Below are 24349 nucleotides of genomic sequence, written 5' to 3' on the forward strand. Positions count from 1 at the left end.
AGGATGCTGCTGCTGCAGCATTGTCCTGTGTTGAGAGGTCAAGCCCTTCCCGGGATACTCCCTTGAGAAAAGGCGAGGTGTGGAGGGAAGGGAAATGTAAAGGCACTCCTTTCTTCTGTCTGTGCACGTGGCCTGGCCTTTAGAGCTGTGAGCAGCTCTGTTACTGGCTTGGCGTGCTTGTGGAGGGAGTTGAGGCAGGGTTTTAGCCCCTGCAGGTGAGGAGACTGCGTGGCTTTGATCTGAGGAGGTCACTCTGAGTTCTCATGACATCTGTGAAGACACTTCAGAAGTATTGAGCTGTTGTGGCCAGGGGAGGAGAAATGACTCTGAAACTGAGGAGAGTCTGACATGAAAAAGACAACTTTCTCAGGCTTGTTTCACCCTTAAAACTTCATCGAGCAAGAAAAGTAACTTCTGCATCTTGTCTGAGGGCTCCGCAGAGCTCAGTGCCAGCTAAGTTCTGAAACCTTGGCCTTCAGTAGGGTGCTTCAGTGTTGCCTCTTTGGATCCTTGCAGACGTGTGGATCCAGCCAATGCACACATTGCAAACAACCACCTAAAGTCCGCCTTAAAGCTCACATCTCTCACTGAAACATCCCTTAATGGAAGAGTTCAGAAATCAGTGGTTTGGTCAAGGCTCGTTTCAAGGTTCATTTTTTTTTTTTCCTCTCCTTTTAACTACCCCTCTCTGGTTGTTGTGAAGGTGCAGAGGTTTCATTTTGCTTGTTTTTGGAGAAATGCTGAGCAAGTGAAATTTATGGAAGAAATGCACCATATCACAGCATGTTGTCTTCCTTTTACTCTTGCGGCTCATTACCTAATGTTAACAAAATATTGATTCTTTGACACTTTAGCAGATTTTTTAATCAAAATATTTAAAAACTTTCTCACATTTTTGCAGTATTCCACATATTATGTTCTGATGCATATCGGAAGCACCAAAAATATAAATAGAAGAATTGGTCCTGTAGTAGATCTTGTCATTTCTTGATTTCTTTTTTTTTATGGTTGATATCACTCATTTATTTCTTGCCTTTTTCTTTTGGGAGGAGGTTATGCAGATTTTTTTTTCCAACTTCTTTTCATCTTTAGCTCTTCTAAAGCATCCCCAGCCTAGAAGTCCTAGACTGAGTAGAGTTCCTCATGGTCGAGTTACTGTGTTGTGTTTTTCAGAGCGCTGGTATTGAGTGAGAGTGAACATGTGTGGCTGTTCTGTCCAGGAGTGATTTTGAAAGTTCCTGAACTGGATACTGGTCCACAGGAAGGATGAATCCCTATTTGTCAAGTTAAAAGATTTCTAATAAACTAAGAGGTTCTTCTAGGAAAGCCCTGACCTCTGTTGAACTCTTTCCTTTCCAAATCCACAAATAAAGCCAATGGTTTCACGTGGCTGACAGGTAGTAAATCCATCCTATTTCAAACCAAGGGAAAAAGGGGAGATCAGCTTTTAGGGCTGAATGCCCTGTCTTTGAGCCATGGTCTGTGGTCATGGCAGCTTCAGAGCATCATCTGTTGTGAGTGTGTGGTCGTCCTCAGCGTGACAACATAGCAAGGGGTAAAGGGAGTCTGGGAAAAAGATGCTTAAAGTCTTGGATTTTGTAGTTTAACCTCAATGCCGTATATGGGATGTTTTAGTTCTTTTGCTAAAATAGTTAACTTTAAAGCCCTTCTACTGCTGCATCTGGAGTTTTCATTCAAGCCTATTCTAGATAGGGGTCTCTGCTGTGTTATTCAGTATGATGGGTTTTAAAATGGTTAACCGATGAATTAGTAGGTACAGTTTGGTTTTTGCTGGTTTTTCAATAGTAGAGGACGCACCAACTTGTTTATGCAGGCGTTGAAAAATATCTGCCACTACCCTCAGCTCTGAGAATGGTAGAAAGCCCAGCAGGGTTTTCAGTTTGGTATGAGGCTCTAGATTAGCTAAAATTTAGTCACGTTAACTAGTGAGGCCTTTCTCTGTATGTGAGGGAAGTTGAAATGGGAACGGATTATTGAAGTATTAGAGCAGGCTGCATTCATCAGCTCCACGTCTATGATTTTGAGCACTGGAAAACTGTGTGTCCCTTTGGATTGCTGAGAGGCGTGAAAAGGTCACCTCCAGGTTAGTTAAGCTGTTGTTATTGAGGCAGTGCATTGGCATGAGAGGTGCTTCCCAAGACGATGGCTTAGAGTACTTGCCATCTCAGTGGGCGTGGGCTTTTGCATCAGCACCCATGTGCATTTGTTCATCGTCTGAAGTTTCTGTCACTTGATGAAAGCCCAGGCATGAAGATGCTCGAGCAGAGATCCCGCCCCAAAAGCCCTGGCTACGTCGAAACAAGAAGGCTCTTGATGCCTGTAAGTTTTATGTTCCTTAAGTCAGGACATGGACTAACACCTGCTGTTTCTCAGGTTGAGATGAGGAAAGAAGGGCTGTTTCTACAGGTCTGCCAGAAATAACAGGTGATAGGAGGGAATCTTAAAGCAAGTAGATGCAAAGGAACACCGAAAATGTGATTTAGAGTGGGCTGAGACAGAATACACGAAAACAGGTAGTGTTTAGCGTAGATGATGCTGATTTTAGATGGTAAACTCTGCTGGGCTCTCTTTGGGGGTCTTCAGTGAAGACAGTACAGGTCATGAACAGGCAGGCAGTTCAGGAGCATTAATGTGAATTTTGGATAACTTCTTTGTCAGTTCCAGTTCCGTAAATGGCAGTTCCTTGTCATAAGATAATATTTTATTATAAATTAGGAAAACTTAGTTATTTTGTTTCTACTTACCAGGCTTTGAATATTTGGTGGCTGCAGGTTAGTTTTTAAAGATCATTTTTTTAGTAAAAATGAGTGAAATAACTGGTGTTTTCTGTTCTGCTATACAGAGAAGGTTTTGTAATGCTGTCTGCCTCTTGTAACAAGAGGCTGCAATCTGTGTTCAGTGGCTTAGGTTTTTGTGAGGGTTAACTAGGTGTACGGTCGTGTCTTGGGTTTGTTGTTCTTGAATGGTGTTTTAATACAAATGAATTGCAGATTTCTAGTTTGTGGAGGAACTGTAAATCACACAGCTTTGTCTTTTAGACAAAAAATATCTCATGTCCATTTTTTGCTTAAGAGATAAATTTGCTATTTACCTGAAGTGGTTAAATGTATGTGAACCTTGATGACCGGCGTTTTATCGTGATTGCCTGCTTTTGCATTTTCTATTAGTATTAGCACGAGGAAATTGAAACCCTAGGATTAACAATCTCTAACACTGGAGAGTAGTCCCATAAAACATTAATTCCGAGTTATTACTTTATCTGCATGTTTCAACTACTAGCCATAGTCTTCAGAGCTGACTGCTTGCTTTGGGTGCTTGGCTTGAGATCCTCTGGGAGAGAAGCTGCCCGGGGAATATCAGGCCTGTCTTACTGCTGATGCAGCACCTATCGTGACTAAAGTCAGCTTCTGAAATCAGAAATTAATACTGACATCAGTTCCAGTGTGTGTGCCGGCACATCGAGGACATACCCCACAGGTCTATGTGTGACTGCCGGGTGTCTGTGCCGTGCTGTGTGTGTGGCAGTCCCTTCCTTTGTCTCCAGTGACGGACCATAAAGTTAGCATCGTGTCCATCTCTGTGTTACGTCTCGAGCAGTGTTTGCAAAATCAGCTGGTATTTTGAAAGAGGCTTATTACAGCCCAGCTCCTCTAGCTGCTAGTTTCATTTTGAACACAAGCCAGCAGTGTGCCCAGGTGGCCAAGAAGGCCAACAGCTCTGGTGAGGCTGCACCTCGAGTGCTGTGTTCAGCTTTGGGCCCCTCACTACAGGAAGGACATCGAGGTTCTGGAACGTGTCCAGAGAAGGGCTACGAAGCTGGGGAAGGGCCTGGAACAGAAGTCTTATGAGGAGTGGCTGAAGGAACTGGGGTTGTTAGTCTGGAGAAGAGGAGGCTCAGGGCAGACCTCATTGCTCTCTACAACCACCTGAAAGGAAGGTGTGGGGTGCTAGGGGTCGGCCTTTTGTCTCAGATAACCAGTGATAGGGGTAGAGGGAGTGGCCTCAAGGTGTGCCAGGGGAGGTTTAGGTTGGAAATGAGGAGACATTTCATCTCAGAAAGAGCAGTCAGGCACTGGGATGGGTTGCCCAGGGAGGTGGTGGAGTCACCGTCCCTGGGGGTGTTCAAGGCAAGGTTGGACGTGGTGCCTGGGGACATGGGTTAGTGGGTGACATTGGTGGTGGGGGGGATGGTTGGACCAGATGATCTTGGAGGTCTTTGCCAACGTTAATGATTCTGTGATTATCCAATAATTGCTTAATATATATCGGAATAAAGCTGTCTTTTTAGATAACCCAGCCTCATTGTAGTCAACTTAATGTTGTAGTTGGAGCTGAATAGAAGATGATCTGTTGGAGATCAGTAGATCGTAGTGACTTATTTAGGAATTCAGTTCAAGCCTACCAGCGGGGGTATATGTCCTTAATTATGGCTGTATTGTTATTTATGGTGATTACATGATGTTCTTATTCTTATGTGCTGACTCTGAAGTACTTTGAAATGCTTCTTTTCTTTCTCTCAAAGTGCCAAGAACATTAGAGTGCTGAGGTCCCACTGAAAAGTTTGGTGAAAACACCCATGTTCCTGTATGTTCTCCTCCACTTTTACCTGTTCTCTAGAAAATGAAACAGTAATGGCAGGATTATACTGTAATGTAGGTGTAAAAATACTTGGCTGATATTGCTGGGTTCTAGGGAAGCAGTGTTGAAAGGTACTTCGTAAAGTAAGCCCAAAGCAGAGCTCTCACTGGTATGAAGCCAGGGATGTGGTGCTGTTCTCGAGTGCCACGGAAGTAACAGTCCTTCCCTTTGCTTTCTCCTTGGGTTGATCATTTTGAGTAGTGTTGGAGGTGACATTCTTTAAATGTGGAATTCAGAGGGGCTCCACGCCAAATTTGAAATAGAAACTCATTTACAGTATTAACTTAGTTTTATCACAGAATATTAGGGATTGGAAGGGACCTTGGAAGATCACCCAGTCCAGTCCCTGTGCCGGAGCAGGAACACCTTGATCAGGTCACACAGGAACGTGTCCAGGAGGGTTTTGAAAGTCTCCAGAGAAGGAGACTCCACAACCCCCTGGGCAGCCTGTCCCAGTGCTCTGTCACCCTCACCGTTAAAAAGTTTTGTCTCACACTGAAGCAGAACCTCTGATGTTCCAGCTTGCACCCACTGCCCCTTGTCCTGTCATTGGGTGTCACCGAGAAGAGCCTGGCTCCATCCACCTGACACTTGCCCTGATATGATACCTGCTGTCCTATCAGTACTCCCAAAAACTTTTTCAAGTAGGAATGATGAAATAGAAGTCAGATACTGGCCTTCAGTGTAATAAAGAACGTGGCAGTGTAAAGTCAGAGGTAGGATTTATCAAAGAAAAAAAATATTTTAGTGTAGTTCTAATAGAGCACAGTACACTAATTGTGGAATACCAGTAGTTTAAACACAGGTGATCTATTTCCATTTTGTAACTTTGAACTTTTAGCCTAATACACAGGCCTGTATTAACCCTAAGGAAGCCAGGGTCCCTCTGTGTGTTAAGACCCGTTTGAGACTTGTCTAAATGGAATTGTTGCAGAAATAATTAGGAAGATACAGAAGAGAAAATAATTTCCAATTTCTAATGCAGAAGAGAAAATTGGGTAGCAGCTCATTTGCATTGTGATTTTGCTCAGGAGCCCCAGTCACGATGCTCGACTCCTTGGTGTTGTAGGCACTGCAGATGCAGTGCAAGGATGCCTGTTACCCCACTAGTGCTCATTGTTCAGAGCGTATCTGGACGACTCAAGTTCAAGGATGTGATTTCACAGCATCTTTCTCTTACACTTTTCATAAAGATACTCCTCCAGGTAGTTTGGCACAGAAGCTGCAATGGGCTGCCTTCGTGTGCAGCAGGAGGAGGAAAGAACAGCGCTGGTACAGCTAGAAGAGGAAGCTTTTCCAGTCTGTGGAGCCTGTGTCAGGAACAGGCTATTGGTGAACAGTCCAGGCTAGTCTGGAAAAAGTTCTTTTGTCTGTAACCAGCAGCTTGGCTCTTGTTGGCATAGAAATACCTTTTTTACTTTTTTTTTCTTTAAAAAATAAAAGAAAGTTCAATGTAGCGTAGATCGGCTTAGATTTGGTATTAGAAATCTAATCCCAATCCTGTAGGTCATTGCCAATTTTATAAGAATTGCTGGTGTTATTTTGGATGTTCGTGCTTGCAAAGTTGCCTGTGTATGCCCCTGACCTGAGGTGAACTCAATCATGGTATTAAGGTATAAATACTGATGTACTTCAGTCCGAAGATCTGTGAATGTGGCTGTTACCGAGTGAGCCACCAGGAGTGTAACTGGATCTGCAGAGCTGTGAGATCGCTGCAGTCTTTGGCAGGGCTTCAGGAAAGCTCCATCAGTGCTCTGGCTGGATGTGGAGGATCACAGTACGGTGGATTGCCCTGATGTTCAGGGCCCTGTCCTCAGGTCCCAGCCAGCTAGCAGCTTGCGATGCCTTTTGGAGTTTTTGATTGGGAATTATTGCTAGCTCTAAGTATTTTGGGAATTAGGCTGACATGTTGAATCCATGTATTCCTAATGAGTCTTTCCAAATAAGATGCTTATCAACCACTGCTGGCCAAAGCAGCTCAAAGAATAATCCCCAAATAGTGCAGTGACCAGGGACTATCAGTTTGCCTACAGATCTCATCAGGGTAAAGCAAGATACCTAAATTTTGCAATACAAGCATTATGTGAAGTCTTCCTGGAATTTGTGTGGTGGTGGTGGTGTTTTTTTTTTTTTTTTTTTTTTATTTTTCCCCTGTTTATTTAAATTTAAAATTTGTTGGATATATTTGGTGCCATTTGGTGGTGGTGATGTAACCATCATAGGTCACTCTCATTCACAAGTTGAGGTTGTTTCTTGCTCTGCTGATAGCGATGAAGTATCCAGCTGTGCATCCTCTGTAGCCGTGCCTGAGTGGAGAAACTCTGTCCATGTACAGAACCATCGCTTGTTCTGACTTGGAAATTCATTGAAACCCATTTTGAAAGATTGGCAGTGGCACAGTTGCTTAACCAGGTTGTGGATTTTCACGCTCCTTGTAGCCACAACACAAATATATACATTGTTAAACATGGGAAAAAAGAAAAATCAAAACCAGAGAATAATGAAGTACCCTGAAGCACTCCTGTATGCAGGCGTCAGCTTCTCCCCAGGTTATCTTTGCGTCAGCCCTTACGCCAGCAAGGAGTCCTTAAACTGAACAGAAACTGAAAGTTGAGTTCTGCAGAGGGGAGTCCTGGCGTACGAATACCTTTTGCTGTGTGTCATCAGCCCTTCTTTGTTTGTAGTAAAAGTGCGCACCCCTGGTTCAGGTCACTGCTTCTCTGCTTTTGTAACTCTCAGCTCTTTCTCACAGTGAAACAATACCCTTTAGTTTTAGGGCTGTTGTATCTCGTTTGGACTGAACTAGAAGTCGTGCTGCTTAAAGCCCTGAGTCATAGCCTGCTGTCTTACCTTGAATGTTCGTGTGTTGGCACGCGAGGTACAATGCCTTTAAGTTAGCCAATATTAGGCAGATCCCCTGAGATGAGGAACTGGTGATCTGTATTCCTGAAGGCTACTCTTCCCCCCCCTTTTCCCATGAATACAATTCATTGTACTCCTGTGTTAATGTTGCATTTCACTGGGCTAATGATGATTGCATTGGAGGCTAGGGGAAAAAGTTAAAAACGTTCACATAGCAAAAAGAAATTAACAGTTGCTTTTGAGGGCAGTATTACATGTAGCTCTCTAGACCCACAGCATCCTTCACCCAGTAGGGCACTTCAATTAATTTGTAGATGGCCTGATCTGGTTTTTGGAGCATTAAGGTGGCGTGTGATCTTACTGACTATGGTGGTAGGTTACCACCGGCATGGGAAAATTAGGGGAAAATAAGAGAAACGAAAATGAGGTTGGGACGTGAAGTTAGAAAGGACAGAAATCTGTCTCATTTCTAAGGGATACTGAAGGCACCAGTAGCCTTGAGCGGGTAATTTCTGATTGAGATAGGGTCCGTGTCTTCATTTTAAAATATTGCTGAGGATAGAGGGAGTTATGCCTGAACTTGAGGCAGATTCTGAAATGTAGTTGTGCTCTCATTAGCGTATGAGTCAGGTATCCTCCTTGTTTATTCTGGCAAGCTGTCCTTAAAGCACAGTGTGTTGTGTTGAGTAATTCCGTGAGCTTGTGTTTTGAGATGACGTGGACCAGTGGTGGGACAGCATTATTGCTACTTAGTTGGAATACCTGCTTGCTTAATTGTCCTACCGATCTGTTCTTGTCTAGGAAACACTGATGGCAGGTTTGAAGTGTCGGTGCGGGAACAGATGTTGTGGTTTGAGTTGTAGTTGGCTGTCTTTTTTTCTACTCAAAACAAACAAAATCCCTGCGCTGCATTAGCTGAAGTCCCTTTCAAAAGGGAACTGAAAAATGCTTTAGGAAATCTTTCAGTCCCTCCCTGGCTCTCAGGTAGTAACAACTTCGGTATGGCTGAACCTGATAGCTGCTTTTGGTTTTTGGTAACAAGGTAGGCAGACCCCTGGTGACAGAGGTGCTCCAGCCTCTTGTAGCAGTCTGTTCTGGTGGTTAACAGTGCAAACATCCATAACATTTTTCTGGTGTTTAATCTGAGCGGCCCTTGCTGTAGCTTCAGCTCTTGTTAATTAAGCTGTTGATGTGCTGGTTCTCGTGCTGAGTTTTTTCTTTTGTGATTTCATCATCTACTTTTTCAGTGAGTTGACCAAATCACCTCTAAGGTTCTGTCCAATAATCTGTACAGTTAAGCCATTACCATGATAGTACAGCTAAGTTATTCCTTGGATTTTATAATATTTTACGTTTATTATAAAATGTCAAAAATTGTAAAACTGTTTTTTTTGATTTCACAAACAGGTTGAATCGTTTATTTTGGACCAAGAAGATCTTGATAACCCAGTACTTAAAACCACATCGGAGTTGTTCTTATCGAGTGCTGCAGAAGGTGCAGACTTGAGAACTGTGGATCCAGAAACACAAGCAAGACTAGAAGCCTTACTGGAGGCAGCAGGTACTTTATGTATTTTTTTTTCTGAAGCCAACTTGCACACAGATCTGGCAACCTGTAAATTTTGACCCTAGTAAAGTGTTCACGAGTCTGGAAGTTTACTGTGATGATGAAGAGCTGAGAATAACAATAAGCTCATAGTTCTTGCAGGTGTCGAGGGTTGCTTAGCTCACTGTTTCTGTGAGCATAAGGTTAGAAAAGTTTGTTTGAAGTAAGTGGTATTTCCTTGATCAGGGAAGATTACAAGTTACCAGAGGGAGAGTTACAGGGGAAAGGATGGAAGGAAGTAGACATGCTAAAATCATATTTTTCTTTATGCTGCTTTTGTCAATATATAATTATTAATTCAGTACTTCAGAAATTCCTGCCTATGGCAGGGGGGTTGGAACTAGATGATCTTTAAGGTCCCTTCCAACCCAAGCTGTTCTATGATTCTATTCTATGAAATTTCCAAGTGAAATACTAGTTTCTATTTTGACTTTCATAAAAATCTTTCATGTTCTGTAGTTTTGAGACATGGCTGTTGGAAAATGCATACTTATTGCTCCCATTACAAAACCAGACTAGATAAACACGGTGCCACCACATTTGTTAGTTTTATGGTGAAAGCTTGACTAATTAAGGTTTTGTAAATTTTGTGGCTCAGATACTTGCAATGAAATAGGAAATCGCATCTTTTTCAAAATTCCAAGGAAAAAACACCCTGCTTTGAAAAAAAATAAATAAATAGTTTGATCACTGAGTGCATACTGAGACTAGTAGTCTTGTGCTGGAGTTTTCAGGCATTAGCTTTGAACACCCTTTAGGGGTAGATAAAATATATTTGTAGGTGTTAAGCTATCTACGGCTGGTCTTAAAGGAGAATTTCAATCTGAGGAAGCAAAGTTTGAGAAGTGGGCCTGCATGAACCTAAAGAGGTTCCACAAGGCCAAGTGCAAGGTGCTGCACCTAGGTTGGGGCAATCCCAGCCATGAGGACAGACTGGGAGAAAACTCATGGAGAGCAGCCCGGCAGAGAAAGACCTGGGGGTTCTGGTGGGTGAAAGCCTTGACGTAAGTCAGCAGTGTGCTTGCAGCCCAGAAGGCCAACTGCAACCTGGGCTGCATCAGCAGAGGAGTGGCCAGCAGGTGGAGGGAGGTGATGGTCCCCATCTGCTCTGCCCTTATGAGGCCTCACTTGCAGTCCTGCATCCAGGTCTGGGGCACCCAGCACGAGAAAGAAGTGGGTCTGTTAGAGGGAGTGCAGAGGAGGGCCAGGAAGTTGGATCAGAGAGCTGGAGCACCTCTAATACGAGGAAAGACTGAGAGATGGGGGAAGATTCAGCCTGAAGAAGGCTGAGGGGAGACCTTATTGCAACTTTTCAATACTTAAAGGGGACTAAAGAGGACTTATAAAAAAGATGGAAAGCAACTTTTTCCTTGGTTAGAGTTAGATAATGATAGGACACGGGGAACGGTTTTAAACCAAAAGAGGGGAGATTTATATTAGATACTAGGAGGAAATTCTTTGGTCAGAGGGTGGTGAGGCGCTGGAACAGGTTGCCCAGAGAACCTGTGGATGCCCCAACCCTGGTGGTGTTCAAGACAAGGTTGGATGAGGCCCTGGGCAACCTGATCTAGAGGATGGCATCTGTGCCCATGGCAGGGGGATTGGAACAAGATGATCTTTAAGGTCCCTCCCAACCTGAGATGTTCTGTGAAAGGGGGCAGGGGACTTATTTTGGTTTCTTTGCATTTTGAATGTTAAAAACAAACAAACAAAAAAAAGTACAGCTTTTGTCAGCAGAAAATTGCAGCACCTTAATTAATGATGGATCTCTGAATTTAATCTAAATGAATGTAGTTCTTGGGGACCAAACTTTGCTTTGCAGGAAAGATAGAATGTATCTGGAGTTCTCTGAAATCCCAAATTTAAATAGTTGGATCTGTTGCAGTTCTTCTCAGGTACCTAATGACTGATGTGGCCAAAAGCCTATTGCTAGCCTTATAAATTGTCAGTGAAGATGTCTGATGGCTAGTGTTATGAGGTACTGGTCTCTGAGGTATGTGTTTCCATCTAGGTTTGCAGTGTTTGAAATGAGTTCACAGTATATAATAAATCTAGGATGTACCATTGCTGCTTATAATGTCTGTGAGAATGCTTTCTTCAGGTTTCTAAATAGCACTTTGCCACTTGTCCTCTGGATTAGCTAATTTGTTTTTAATCTGAGATTCCTATGCTTTGATTTCCTCTTGTGCTTGGAGTGGAGATGTAGAAAATGGACAGAGCAGAATCTGGAAAGAAGAACAAGCCTGTTGGAGGGCTTTTGTTTGTTGGCTCCATCTCCTCTAAAAAGATCAGATGAAATTAATGCCTCTTGATTAATTTTTGTGGTTGAAAGATTGAAAATGCTTGGGAGAAAGTTCCCTAGTTAAGGCGTAGTTGTCTTTCCCACTGTGAATTCAAATACTAGAAATATCATTGGTTAAAAAAAATATCTAAATGATAAAAATATCCAAAGGAAACACTGATAATCTGGTAGCTTATTGATAAGACTTAAATTGAAGGTGACTAAAAAATAAGCTTGTGTTTCTGGGAGAGCTTCTAAATAGCTTCATTGGGGGGTTCACACTCATCTGACTGGCTTGACTGAAAACACCCTTTCTAGCCTTAAACGAGCCGTTTGGGTTTCCATCATGGGAACAAAATGACCTAATGCTGTGATTTTTGCATTGTTTGGCAGTTTGGCAATAAAGGTGATTTCTCCTGTTAGTCATGTTTTAGTCACATTTCATTCCCCAGCGTTAAGTATAGCTTGCAAAAAGTAGATGGCAGCACTGCTGCTGGAACAAGCAGTTAGGCTACAGCTTGTCTGATGTGGTTTGCAGGGCAGCTCGGCTTCCTTTGTTGTGATTTACCCCCTCCTGCAGGAGGCTCGATCTTAACTCGCAACCCGCAGTACAGTCAGTCGTGTGCTTCATGTCTCAGATTTCGTAGTATTTTTCACATGCCGGGTTCAGGCTGTGTCCTTAGGATTTAATGACTTGCAAAACTCGTTCTGCTTACTGTTCCCAAATCCCTTAATGCTCACATCTCACGTGAGCACGTTGGTTATTCGTTCTGGAAAGTTAGTTCTAGCAACTGCAGCCAGATGAAATATTCTTTTTCAAATTACATATGCAGAGTTTTCTTCAACCATTCCGTTCTTTTTATTTTTTAATTTTAATTTTTATTTTTTAGCAGCTGTTTTGATTTGTGAGCCCTTAGACCTGCATGTGAAGGTGTAGTGATCTGAGTTTAGCTGAACTGCTTACGAGTATTCCTATCCATCATGATGTAGTGCTGGATTTTTTTTTTTTCACAGTTTAGTTTTTGATTCCATTTCTGTTTTCAGGATGACTTAAAATATTTTATGTTCTCAGATGCTGAATGGGGACGGTCTTAGAATTTGTAGTGTTATGGCCATGCCCCTCTCCACTTCAACAGAGTAGTAGATATACACACGTACACACTAAATATACATACATACACGCATGCAGACCATGCTAGATTCAATGCATTTGCTAGGCCCTCTGAAAACCTGGCTAATTAGCTTTATTTATGACAACCAGGCTCCTGTAGTCTGTTTAAGCAAAGCACAATCACTTTGTTAATGAAAAACTACCTTTAAACAAATTCAAGTGATTGTATTTTTTGACAAATAAACCCAACAAACTAGCTTTACATTCTGAAGTCTGAGACACTTCACTGTTCTGAAGCAGAAGTATGAAGGTCATAAGTGACTTGTTCTGATCTTCAGAAAAAGAACTGAATCCCGTTGTTTGGGAAGCTATCCTAAACAAGCCGAGTTTGTTGCTTGTTTCAAGCAAAGTCTCGTCAGTTTTGACCCCTAGTAGTAAAAAAGGGATTTATAACTAAATTAACCTATGGAAAGAGAAATTGAAAGAGAACGCTGCTGTTTTGAGACATCTCATTTTCTTCAGACTGTAATTGAATTGATTCTTAGTGTTTGGATGCTGGGTTCATGTTCTGCACTAGAAACATTCAGGTCCACTGTTAATTAAGGTAATGTTGGTTTCCTAAAATAACATCCCAGCTTTAAAGAACTGTGGTTCTTTTGTGGATCTTCAATAAGGCTACCTATTAATTTTTATTTTTTTTTTGGGACAATAGTTGGCTGTTGGAAGATGAGCTCTGAATGAATGGGTATAACGCTTGTGTGTGAGTCCTTTACCCGCTCTAATCCTTCCTGGTACCTCAGAGGGGACCAGAGCTCTTGCTGCTCTTGGCAGATTCTTCAGTGGGTCCCTCAGCACATGTTCTTACAAGGACAAACTCCTCTCCAAAGAGCTGGGGAAGGTTTGGCGGGTTACAGCTGTTCCATGTTCTAGCCCCTCCTTTTATAGGCATCAGGAAGGGAAAATGATTTACTTATGTAGCACAGGGCTCTTTAGGGGAGTACAGGTGTTTTTTTTTGTTGTTTTTTCCTTTTTTTAAAGGAAAGATGTATTGGTTGAAGCACGTGGTCAAATAAAAGTCTTGGATGCTTGTTTGATGCTTTCAACACCTGAAATATGGAATACCACAAAGTTGTAAAATGCCAGTGTTAATCCCTGCAGTTAAAGCACCCTTTTCATAGTGTGCTTATGTGTGGTTATGGTGAGTTTTCTGGGAAGCAATATAGAATGCTGCTGAATTGTTTTAGAGCTTGAGGAAACAGCTTGGGTACTGTGTGCTTAACAGCAGGTCTTGTGAGCGTGGTTACAATCAGTTGGAATCTTGAAGCACTTGGACAATGAAGCATCAAAAAACAGATGTAGAAGAAAGCGGCAAAGGTTTTTTTTTTTTTTGTTGTTTGTTTTTTTTTTTTGGTAGAGTTAAGAGTACTTTTTATTCCTGTTGAATATTTATATAGGGAGGAGTTGCGTTAGCACGCAATGTGTTCTATTAAAGGAGACAGAAAACGGACTGCCCCTTGCCAGCTCAGTGTCTACCTGACACGTGCACTCCTTGGCAGTAACCATGCGGGCAGCACTAGGAATAAGTCTTAAGTCTTATCTGCAGGTACATTGGTACTTCTGACGTAAGAATTGTGCATAAAAGTCTGCTCAGGGCATATCAGAGGCTTGTGCAGGAAGATGGCTTGCACCATTTTGTGAGTGACTTCTTCAGAAATCCTACTATGATTCATGAAGAGACCTGTGAGGAAGATCACGGTATTTTAGAGAGGAGCCATCTTCAGCCAAGGGTTAATGAAACAGATGTGAGTAGTCCATTATTATGTTCACAGAGTGGAGGTGTATTTCAACAGAAAAGGATGTAAATAAGACTAAAAGGTGGCTGGAGACCAGCAAATAAATGAAGTTGGGTGTTTGAGACTTTAGAAAGATCAAATGTAGTGTAACTCTGTTCAAATAAATGTTAAAAAAATCATTTCTCTTTGACCAAGTGTCTGTTACTACAACAAGCATGCCTTTAAAAGAGGCAGTGGGCACAAACTGGAGTGCCAGTGGCTCTGTCTGAGTATCAGGTAGCACGCTGCCGTGCTGGAGACTGGGCAGGTTGTATGTTCTGGAACTGGGGACAGCAAAAAGGGGATCTGATCACCTGCTTAGTGGAAATAGAGAACACAGGTCAAAATAAGAATGGACCCAGATCAAATCTGCCCACTTTAGGATAATCTGAGAGGGTAGAGTTAGATCCAACAGCAGTAAAATTAAATGCTTCCCAGTGTGTCTCTTTATATAGCTCTGTATTTTCCCACTCCACGTGCTTTTTGTGATGTGAGCAAAACCATTCATTATTCACTGATGGCACTTTTTACAGTAAAGCTGATGTAAAATAAATAAAAATCACCCAACATTAGAGGGCTTGAATGCAATTAAGTAGACTTGTGATCCAGCACTACTGGGGAGTGCATATGTGGTCTAAATGAACAATTCAAAAGTTTCATGGCTTGCTTTCATCCTGCATCAGAGACACCCTTTGGAAAGTGTTGGAGACTGGGCTAGGTAAATATTTTGATCCATTTATGATAAAAAAAAAATTAATATTTGGATCTGGTATTTCTTTTCTTAGAGTTGATGAGTAACTTACCTCTGGTTTTTAAATATAGGTGAGCATCTCATGCATTAGAAACTTAAACTCTAAAGGGTGATCCAAGCTTCACTTCAAATTTTAGAATTTGGGGGCTGCAGAACACGTGGGTGATTCTGTTTATCAATTTAATGACTGCACATCTGTACTTGTGGTATGTAGTGAATGCCCTTCTAGATTTGTTTCAGTATTATTTTTTTTTTTAAAGAAAAAGTGGGCCCTTATTGGAGGAATCTAAGAGGGGATTGCTGGGATTGGAGCAAAGGTGAAGCTGTATTATTGTTAAATTATAGCAGTAACAGATTTGGAGTGTGTTTAGGCTTCTTCAACATGGCAAAAGCCTTTCTTTAGTCCAAGCAACCGTTTTGTTGTTTATTTTTAAAGAAAGGCTTCACCCTGATTTGCTTTGATCTGAAATACTTGTGTTAAATCATCATGGTATACGTATCAAACAAATGAAACAGTTCTCATCAAGATGGCCTCAATGGGCTTCGTTCTATGGGTTTCTGTAGAAATCAGGGCTGTGCTACTATTAAAATCATTAGTGCTTTGTAACTGGAATACTTCTGCCCTTTGAGATACTGACACATTACAGTGACTTGCTCATTTTCTTTCTTCACCATCTAAAGACTCAGAATGGGAAGGAATATATGGTATGTGAAACTCGCAGATGTGTTGTGCTTTTGATTAAGTTGTATAAACTGAGTTTTGTGCATGTAATTATTAATATGAAATTTTGCTAAGGTTTTGCATGACTGAAATATTTTTCTAATCTATTAGTCATTTAGATTAGAAAAAATCAAGTCTACTGTTGTGCTTAGAAACATTAACTTCCATATTGGAAAGTGTTTTGAACTGTATTGACTTCATGGTGTTGGATTCTTAGTTGGATTTTGCTGTGAAGAACAGTTTAATTTTAACACTTCAGTTGATGCTTCTGGGTGTCAGACAGTTATGTTACCATATTTGATCTGAATGTTAGGTTTTTAGAATTCTTTTATTTGACAAAGGAGATTCCAAGATTTTAACTTCTCCTTGCGGGATGTGGTGGTGGGAAGAGTCAAGATAATGAGTGAAAACCTTTAACTGGTGAAGTTGAAGAACACTGGCCAGGGCACTGTTCAATCTTTTTAGGTTACTGCTATATATAAGTGGTCAATGTTAATCAACTAGTGTTTTATGCCTGTACTGTATGCAACTTGCACAATTCTTTTTTTAATATTTTTTTTTATTTGAGCTCATAGATGCATTTTTATTCACTTCTCTTTCCTGTTTTACTTCTGTCTTGTTTTTTATGCGAGTTGGATTCATCTGCGAGGCAAAATCCTTCACTCTCCTGTTCTAATACGGGGATATTTCTGGTTAAAAGCTTTTTCCAGTTGGCATTATTTTGAGGGCGTCTTGTTATATCAGTGCTTCAAGTAGCCTCAGCCAAAGATTGAAAGTGGGGACGGTTCGGGCAGGAGAAAAGAGCTGGTGCTGTGTTGACAGTCCTGCTTAACACGGGATGGAAATGGAGCTCAGCCAGTACTCAGTGGGAATCCTAGCCTAGGACGTCCATGTTTTCTTCACTAATGGAAGTGGAAATACCGTGTTCAGGCTTCATGGGGGGGTAAAGGTGCTAAAGGAGTGGGGTAAAGGGGCTTTGTGCTACAGCAGGTGGCTCGGAGCTCGGTGTGCAGTACTGCGGCCTGCGCTGCGGAGCTGGTGCCCTGTGCAGGGCTGGGGGGGCTCTTGGGACCAGGTACTCTGCTGGCAATATATTGAAGCAGTATATGAAAACAAAAAACTCTATTTTGGTCATCCTGAGTTTTATGCTTGTTATATAAATAAAGATAGTTATGTAAATGTTATGTAAATAAAGATAGTGCTGAGCAATACCACGTGCAAGATGGTTACGTGGCGATGTGATATTAACCACGTGCAGGAAGAAAAAGAACACTAGCTCAAACCACAGGTTCCTTGAGGCTGAAAAGCTGGTAAATATTGCTGCTGCTCCAAATATCTTATACCAGAATGTGTCTTAGTTGTGTGTGGTGTATTTCTGCTGTGTCCTGTTCCGTTTATGTGCTTGTTTCCATGTCTCAATAGTGATAGGACAAAGGAGAACGGTTTTAAACTAAGATGGGAGATTGAGGTTGGAAATCAGGAGAAAGTTTTTCACTCAGAGGGTGGTGAGGCACTGGCACAGGTTGCCCAGAGAGGTTGTGGATGCCCCATCCCTGGAGGCATTCAAGGTCAAGCTGGATGCAGCTCTGGGCAGCCTGCTCTAGTGCTTGGCAACCCTGCCCAGAGCAGGGGGGTTGAAACTAGATGATCTTTAAGGTCCTTTCCAACCCAGGCCATTCTGTGGTATGATTCTTTTTGTGATGCCTGTGTAAGAGAGGAGCACTGACAGTAATGGTATGAAGTGAAGCAGTTGCTGTGCCTACAAGTTGGAGTTCATCAAAACATAACTCTTCTCCCCAAGTGCATCAGCACAGGGGGAAAGGAGTGAGAAGGTGGGAAAAGCCTGGCTGAAAAGCCTGTCTCTTGCTTGTATCTCCTGCAAGAAGATGTGTTTATAAGTAACTCGGTTACACAGGCAGGATAAAGTCTGTGGGTATGATTGTTTTCTGTGCAGAAATAGGATCCGAATCTCCCCAGTAAGATTTTTTTTTTTTTTGACTTTCTGGAACTTAATGATGAACTGTGATTGAAATAATTAGTGCTAGCCACTTAATCACACAAGACAGACTGGTAAGTCAGGCTCATGGTAGTCTGAGTGTGAAGCCACCCATTCTGGGGCGGCATGGCAGTAAGCTGTGAGATGTAACAAGTACATCTGAAACAAGGCTACCTGATACCTTGCTAAGAGTCGCTTAAACCTTCTGCTCTCTGCACTTTGACAAGTGGCTCAGGAGACTTGCAAAGAATAAACTGACCTCTTCTTGGTGTACTTACAACATGTTGTTCTATCAGTTTTGTAGCTGAACTAAATATTGTGTTACTGTGGTGTAGCAGATACATCTGATTCTCTTTTCAACTGGTAAATCACCTTTGACAAAATCCTGCTTTTTTATATTTAGGGATTAATCACAGTACATTATAGTTTCTAGTAAAAAATATGATAAAATATGCCTAGTGTAAATGATCAAATTCTGCTTATATCTAGAAAGCTAGACTATTTTTCATGAGACTAATGAAAAACTAAAAATACATAAAAATATTACCACTCATTCTTGGTTCTTCTTATGTGATCAAGAGGTCTTTTTTTTTTTTTTTTTTTTTTGCAATAGGACCCGAGCACTTTCATTTCCTATTTGAAATTCTGAAGACTTCATTTTGAAAGTTAAGAGTTTACATTTCTTTATTTAAAGCAAACTGTAGTATGTTAAGCATCTTGCACACTTTTGTCAATGCTGTTTCTAATAGGTAGCTTTTTATCCTAAACTTGCTGAAACATTCTTTACATGCTTCTTTTAATAATATTTATGAATATGAAGTATTTAAATATTTGAAGATTAGACACATACCAATACACTTAAATTTCTGTAATGCATTTTTAATTAATTATTCTTGTTTTATCCATCAGGAAACTACTTGCTGTGGAAACAGTGCAGTTCTGTAAAGGCTTTTTTCCACCCGTGTAACAAAGCGTTATCTCTACAACACCAATGTTAACTTCTTGTTTAGCCATTACCTTTTACTCATGTTTTGCACAGCTTCTTAAAACTTAATAATAGGGCTGGAAGAAATCTCAAATGTAGTTTTATCTCCTTCTCTTCCTTTTCCCCAGGCAACCTCAGCCGTGTCTGTGCCGTTCCTGACAGGTAGCTTTAAGAACTGGTTAGACAAACCATTGCCAGCACTGGAAGCTCCCGGCGTGCTGAGCCAGTTGTAGCCCTTAAGACTGAGGACTGATACTTAGAAAAAACTTCTAATCTTACGTGCTAAAATATGTAACTCGGGGGTCAAGGAAACACTAACCTGCTTTGGAAGGACTTCATGAGGAAGAGGAAGGAGGTTGTCCTAGTAAAGCATCTGATTTTTTTTTTTTTTTGGTGCAGTTGCTTTAGCTTCTTGCTTTACGCACCATATCTAGAGTTGAGTTCATTTTCATTCCAGCTTGACTTTTCTGTTCTTGTTCTCTGGAGTCTCCGTATGTGATCTGTGTTCTTCAGGGCTTGTCGCCCCAGTTTAGTAACATCACTGAAGCTGAGCTCTATTGATTCATAGAGAGTAGGAGTATTACTTCATCTGTCCTGCAAGATGTGCTTTTGTTTATCTGTCACATTTTGTTGACTGTCTCTTTGCAGGGGGAAATGTTGATTTACAGATTGAATTTGACCTTGAATAAATCTACCAGTACTCTTCCGAAAACTTACCTGAACAAGCTATTCTGTATTTGTGCAGCTGATTATTTCTGTATGCTTACATGTATTTGTTATTTCTGTTTGAATATGTCCTTTGAGAAGAACACCTTGACTCAGAATCGTTAGTTCTGAAGTTCTGTCATTGCTTTCAAAGAACTATATGGCTTTTGAGTAACAGAGGAAGGACACAGCTGGAGAGAATAGACTGATCAGCCTGGCCTGACTTCTAGTTGGTTTTGTCTTGCTTTGCCAGAGCAAGCAAGCACCATGCTTTAGAAGCTTCTACAGGGAAAAGGGTAGGTGGGAATGAGAAGATGAAAAATGTCCTTGTGGCCATGCTTTTGGCTAATAGCCTTCTGCTACAGTGAGCATATCGAGTGCCTGATCTTCCTAGATTGTAGGTAAAGATAGAATACAAGGAAGAACAACTTTTAGTTTCTTGTACAGATAAGAACAAAAATCTGGAGGGAAATGATGGAAGAAGTTTGCTTTACTAGAATCTTAATCTGCTGAATCTTTCTGTCATTTGAAACAACTTCATCTGTAATCCCATCAGATGGGATTCATGCTTTTTACAACTTTTCTTAACACTGTGCTCCAAACAAACACAGTAAAGCTTGCTTGTTGTGATGCTCTGCGTTTGATTCTGTGACCTCTGATGGACAAAAACCTCCATCTGATGAAGCAGAACTGTCTGAATTGGTTAGAGATGTAGACCTAGGTGAAAGAGCATCTCTTGACAGCATTATGTTGCCTTCCTTTTCATTTTTTTATTGATTTTTTTTTTTTTTAATTTTAAGAGGATATCCCTAGGAATTAAAAACATAATGGGATGAATTCCCTGGACTTTTCTTGTAGAGGTTTTTTTCTAATGCATTCAGGGTAGGTGGGTGTGTGCTTTCTTAAAGTTAGGTCATGGTAAAATAAATTCGATGTTCTTTCTGAATCCTGATTTTGGTGGTTTTCTCCTCTAACCTACTGTAGCATTCCTAGAGATACTATTTTCAGAATGCTCTTTTATTTACTGACAGTACACCCTCCCCCCCCCCATTGCTGAATTGCATAGTGAACCAGAGCTATTTTTTGATTAAGGAAAGCGTTTACGGTCCATTTGGACTCAGTTTTTCACTGAATGCTGCAAATTTGGGGTTCAAGTAGGATATTTGTCTATAAATAGCCTTTACAGGTTATTTGAGGTCTGTCTCTGCATCTTGATTGTGCAGAGATTGTGTCCTGCTGTTAGTCTCCAGAGAGTGATGATCCTTTTCCTCCATAAGCTGTAGGTTACTTAAAGATCAGAAAGTAATTCCGTTGTTTTCACCTTCTGCCACCGAATAGGTGAAGGTGTCTGCAAAGTATCTTTTTTTTCCCAAAAGTCAGAAGCCCTGAGGTAGATGAGGTGTAATATTTAGCATGGAATGGCAGCAGTAAAGAATAGGAATTCTGTGAACCTCTTACAGTATGAATGAATTTTATTCTTTTCATCAAGTTCCTCAGGGACATGTTTGTTTGTTTGTTTTTTCCTTTGATGTGTAACCTCTCACAGTGGACAATATTATTTCTAAGTTCTGTCTTTCCGTGTTTCAGCAGTAGTCTTAGTTCTGAGGTGTATCCTTAAGATTGTTGGAGGCAAGCAGCTGTTAAACATGCAGTGAGGAAATACTAGTGTTTTTCCATTAATTGCACTAAGGTGGTTGTCTGCGTTTTTACAAGGTAAGCTTTCCTATCACTGCAGGCACATCTCAATACCACATTCCTTCCTCCTAAACAATGTAACATCTCTGCAAAAACACAAAACCAATCTTTCTTACAGTTCATGATGTTTTTTTGCTCCTGGATCATTAATAAGGCTGCTGCCTTTATAGCTTTATAGGTTAGTATTGTAAGCACTACAATCTCATAGAATAAATTCCTCCAAGAGTGACTTAGGGCTTTAAAGTACTTTTAAAGCCCCTAGCAATCTTTTTTTTTTTCCTCAGTCCCCAGTCTGGATGCTTCCTAGAAATACGGTGCGTCAGAATTGATGCCCAGAACTCTCAATTTGGAGCCCAGCTCCTTTGATTCGTGCTGGATCACTCACTAGTTGATACCAATTCTTGTATGGTCGTTCAGTGCTGTATACTGTCATCGCAATCCAGCTGAGTGTGCTGGTATGCATGGGTTGCACTTACGCTTCACTGAAGGGACACGAGCAGGTGACTGTCTCTAGGGCAGATGTGCTGAGTCTGCCATTTGAGTGGGTCCATTTAAAAGCTAAACAAATCCAGGCAAACAATTCAGCTTGTAGTTGACGTTTTCTCTTAGCTAATCGCTGTGGTATTGTCAAATGGGGTACAACCAGACGAGCGTTTGGGTTTATAAATGTTCTTTGAATACTTGCTGATGCTGTGGCCCTGGAAAAGATGTAGCAGAAGGAAGAAACTGAGTAGGGAAGAGAAGGCTTGGTATGGAAAGGTCTTCAGGCACCCAAGTAATTCATTGAGACTTGGCTGCCATGGGAAATCTTTCTGGGTGTGTACTGCAGACTTTCACTTATGTGTGGGGTGGGGGAATGGGACACGGGACATACACAAACAAAAACAGCTTGGTCATTTCAGAAAATTCAAAAGTGAAGCAATAAGCTTATATTTAACATAGAATATGCAATATATATTACGATATCAAATACAAATTTAATATATAATATACAGTCCCTCCCATTTCATCTTAGAGGTGCTCCAAAACAAATTCATGTCCATAGTAATGTACAAGTTTATAAACTAGTGCTTAATCCTGTCCTTTTTCATTTGGATTAAGGTTAGTATCGTGCTTTGAATATTCCTGTAAAATGCAAGATTAAATTTATTTGCAATCAAAAACAAGTTAGAAAGGAGACTTTGCCTTGGGTAGAAGACCTTTTTTTAAAATCAAACACAAACAAAAGTGTTATGCAGCTGATAGAATTAGCTGTTACTCTGACTTGGTTTATAGAAAACACCTGAGTTACTCTCAGAACTTCTGTAATATTGCAGTAAGCCCAGTTTATATTCTGAGGGAAAACTGGCAAGATACTGTACTTTTCTGTAGGATACAGAATATTTTTTCCTACGTATTCCAGTATAGATTCCTAATTTGACACGAGATCTTTACAGCTGGAATCTAGGGAAAAATCTGCTGCAGGTACCACCCCTGGCTTCACATGCGGCTTTCAATAGTTGTAGTTAGACTGGGTTGCGGCTGTCCCAGAGTTAGAGCAATTCCTTGTGTTTTTCTGACTCTTTTCCATCATAGTTCTCACTCAGCAGTCCCTGTTGATGCCAGTTTCTTTTGTTGTTGTTTTGTTTTGTTTTCTGGTCTGGTGTTGTACTTTTGCTGTTAACTCATAATGAGTAAATAGAAGCTTTCTCCTCCTCTAGATCTAAATTCAAATGCATCTATGTACACTTAATGTCTTGCAAGGCTTAGTTCTCCCAGCGAAGATATTTTTAAAAGAAGTGGCTACTCCAGGCTAAGCTAGACAAGTCTGTTTTCATAATTGTTTTTTTTTTTTTTTGTGTACCTGCTAGAAGAAATATGAGTACTTTGCCATACTTGAATAAAATTATTCAGGTTTTGTGCTAGTTTGCTTTGTTCAAAGCAATTCGGTCACTGAATTGCTGTTTAAATCGTGACTTTGACAGAAGTGGCAAGTTCTTACTGTATTATTGCTTGTGTGTTAATTCTAGCTGCTTCTCTAAAGCAAGAGCTGATCCAAGAGGCAGATACTTGTACCAGATGCTTAACTGCAGTGAGATGGGTGAAAGTCATTTGCCCTTTGAGAACTTCCTACCTTCTGTGATTACTGCTGGAGCATCCACCTCTGCATTGCCGTGCAACATCTGCAGCTAATTTTCAGTTCTGTTTTGTGTTCTGGCTTCAGCAGCACTGAAGAACTTGTGGTGCTTGGCAAGAACACATGTGGCTAGGCTCCAGCTGAGGAAGAATGGAAGAATCACCCTTTTGATGAAAGGACTGAAGTTTTGTGAACAGTAAAACTTGCTAATAGTTGGTGCACAAAAAGCAGCAGCAGACCGTTAGTTTTCTATACGAGAATCCATCCCGTACTGTATTCAGGGATGGATTTTGCAGCTAATTGATAAGAACAGAAAATGGCTGATGACAAAGATCTGTGACTGTAACGTAGGAATAATATGTGATGCTTCCATACTAACCATGCGTAATATGTTAGGAAAGAAAGTGTGCTTGGTTGCTTGATCAGCATGGCTTTATGCACATACATATTTCTAATGAACGTGTCCAAATGTCTGGGTTCCTCTAAAGAATCAGAGGCATTGAGGATTGTATCTGGTAGCTTGTGACCTTGTAATCAGGTGAATGCTTCTTTGATAGAGATATAATAGGGAGAAAATATTGGAAAACCCAAATTTGTTTCTTTTTATGAACGTGTTCTCTTAGGAAACCTAACCATCTGGACATTCTGAATAACTAGCACAGAAACATTGTGGTTGAGGTAACTTGGTGCCTATTTGCTCTTACTGTCAGGCAGGAATCTTCTGTTCCTAGCTCTGCAATTGGCTCTTCTCTTTCCAGTTGTATTTGCTGGACCCTTTGCTGGTCATGTTCAACTTGCCATTCTGCCATAAAGCTCCTTTTCCCAAAATGTGAGTGTCCTGCACTTGGTGGGAGTGCCTTGGGAAAAATCAGAATAATAGCATCATAGAATGGTTTGGGTTGGAAGGGACCTTAAAGATCACCTAGTTCCCACCTCCCTGCCATGGGCAGGGACACCTCCTACCAGACCAGGTTGTCTTCATGGAACAAGCACTCCAGCCCCTTGATCATCTTTGTGTCCCTCCTCTGG

The 24349-nt window shown here is 41.1% G+C and overlaps 1 protein-coding gene across 14 annotated transcripts in view; it reads left to right on the top strand.

Moving 5' to 3' along the window:
* The window catches only part of LOC311214640 (ankyrin repeat and KH domain-containing protein 1-like), a gene marked incomplete at its 3' end in the record, with an annotated part of 112685 nt that overhangs the window by 5392 nt on the left and 82944 nt on the right, over window positions 1-24349 (top strand). For all 14 annotated transcript variants that reach the window (XM_084295329.1, XM_084295330.1, XM_084295326.1 and 11 more), the window contains exon 2: window positions 8929-9082. In XM_084295329.1, coding sequence (XP_084151455.1) covers window positions 8929-9082 — 154 coding nt within the window. The remainder of the gene's footprint in view (window positions 1-8928; window positions 9083-24349) is intronic.

This window comes from Netta rufina (genome assembly GCF_964035555.1).
Source record: "Netta rufina genome assembly, chromosome: 14".
Classification (NCBI taxonomy): Eukaryota; Metazoa; Chordata; class Aves; order Anseriformes; family Anatidae; genus Netta; species Netta rufina.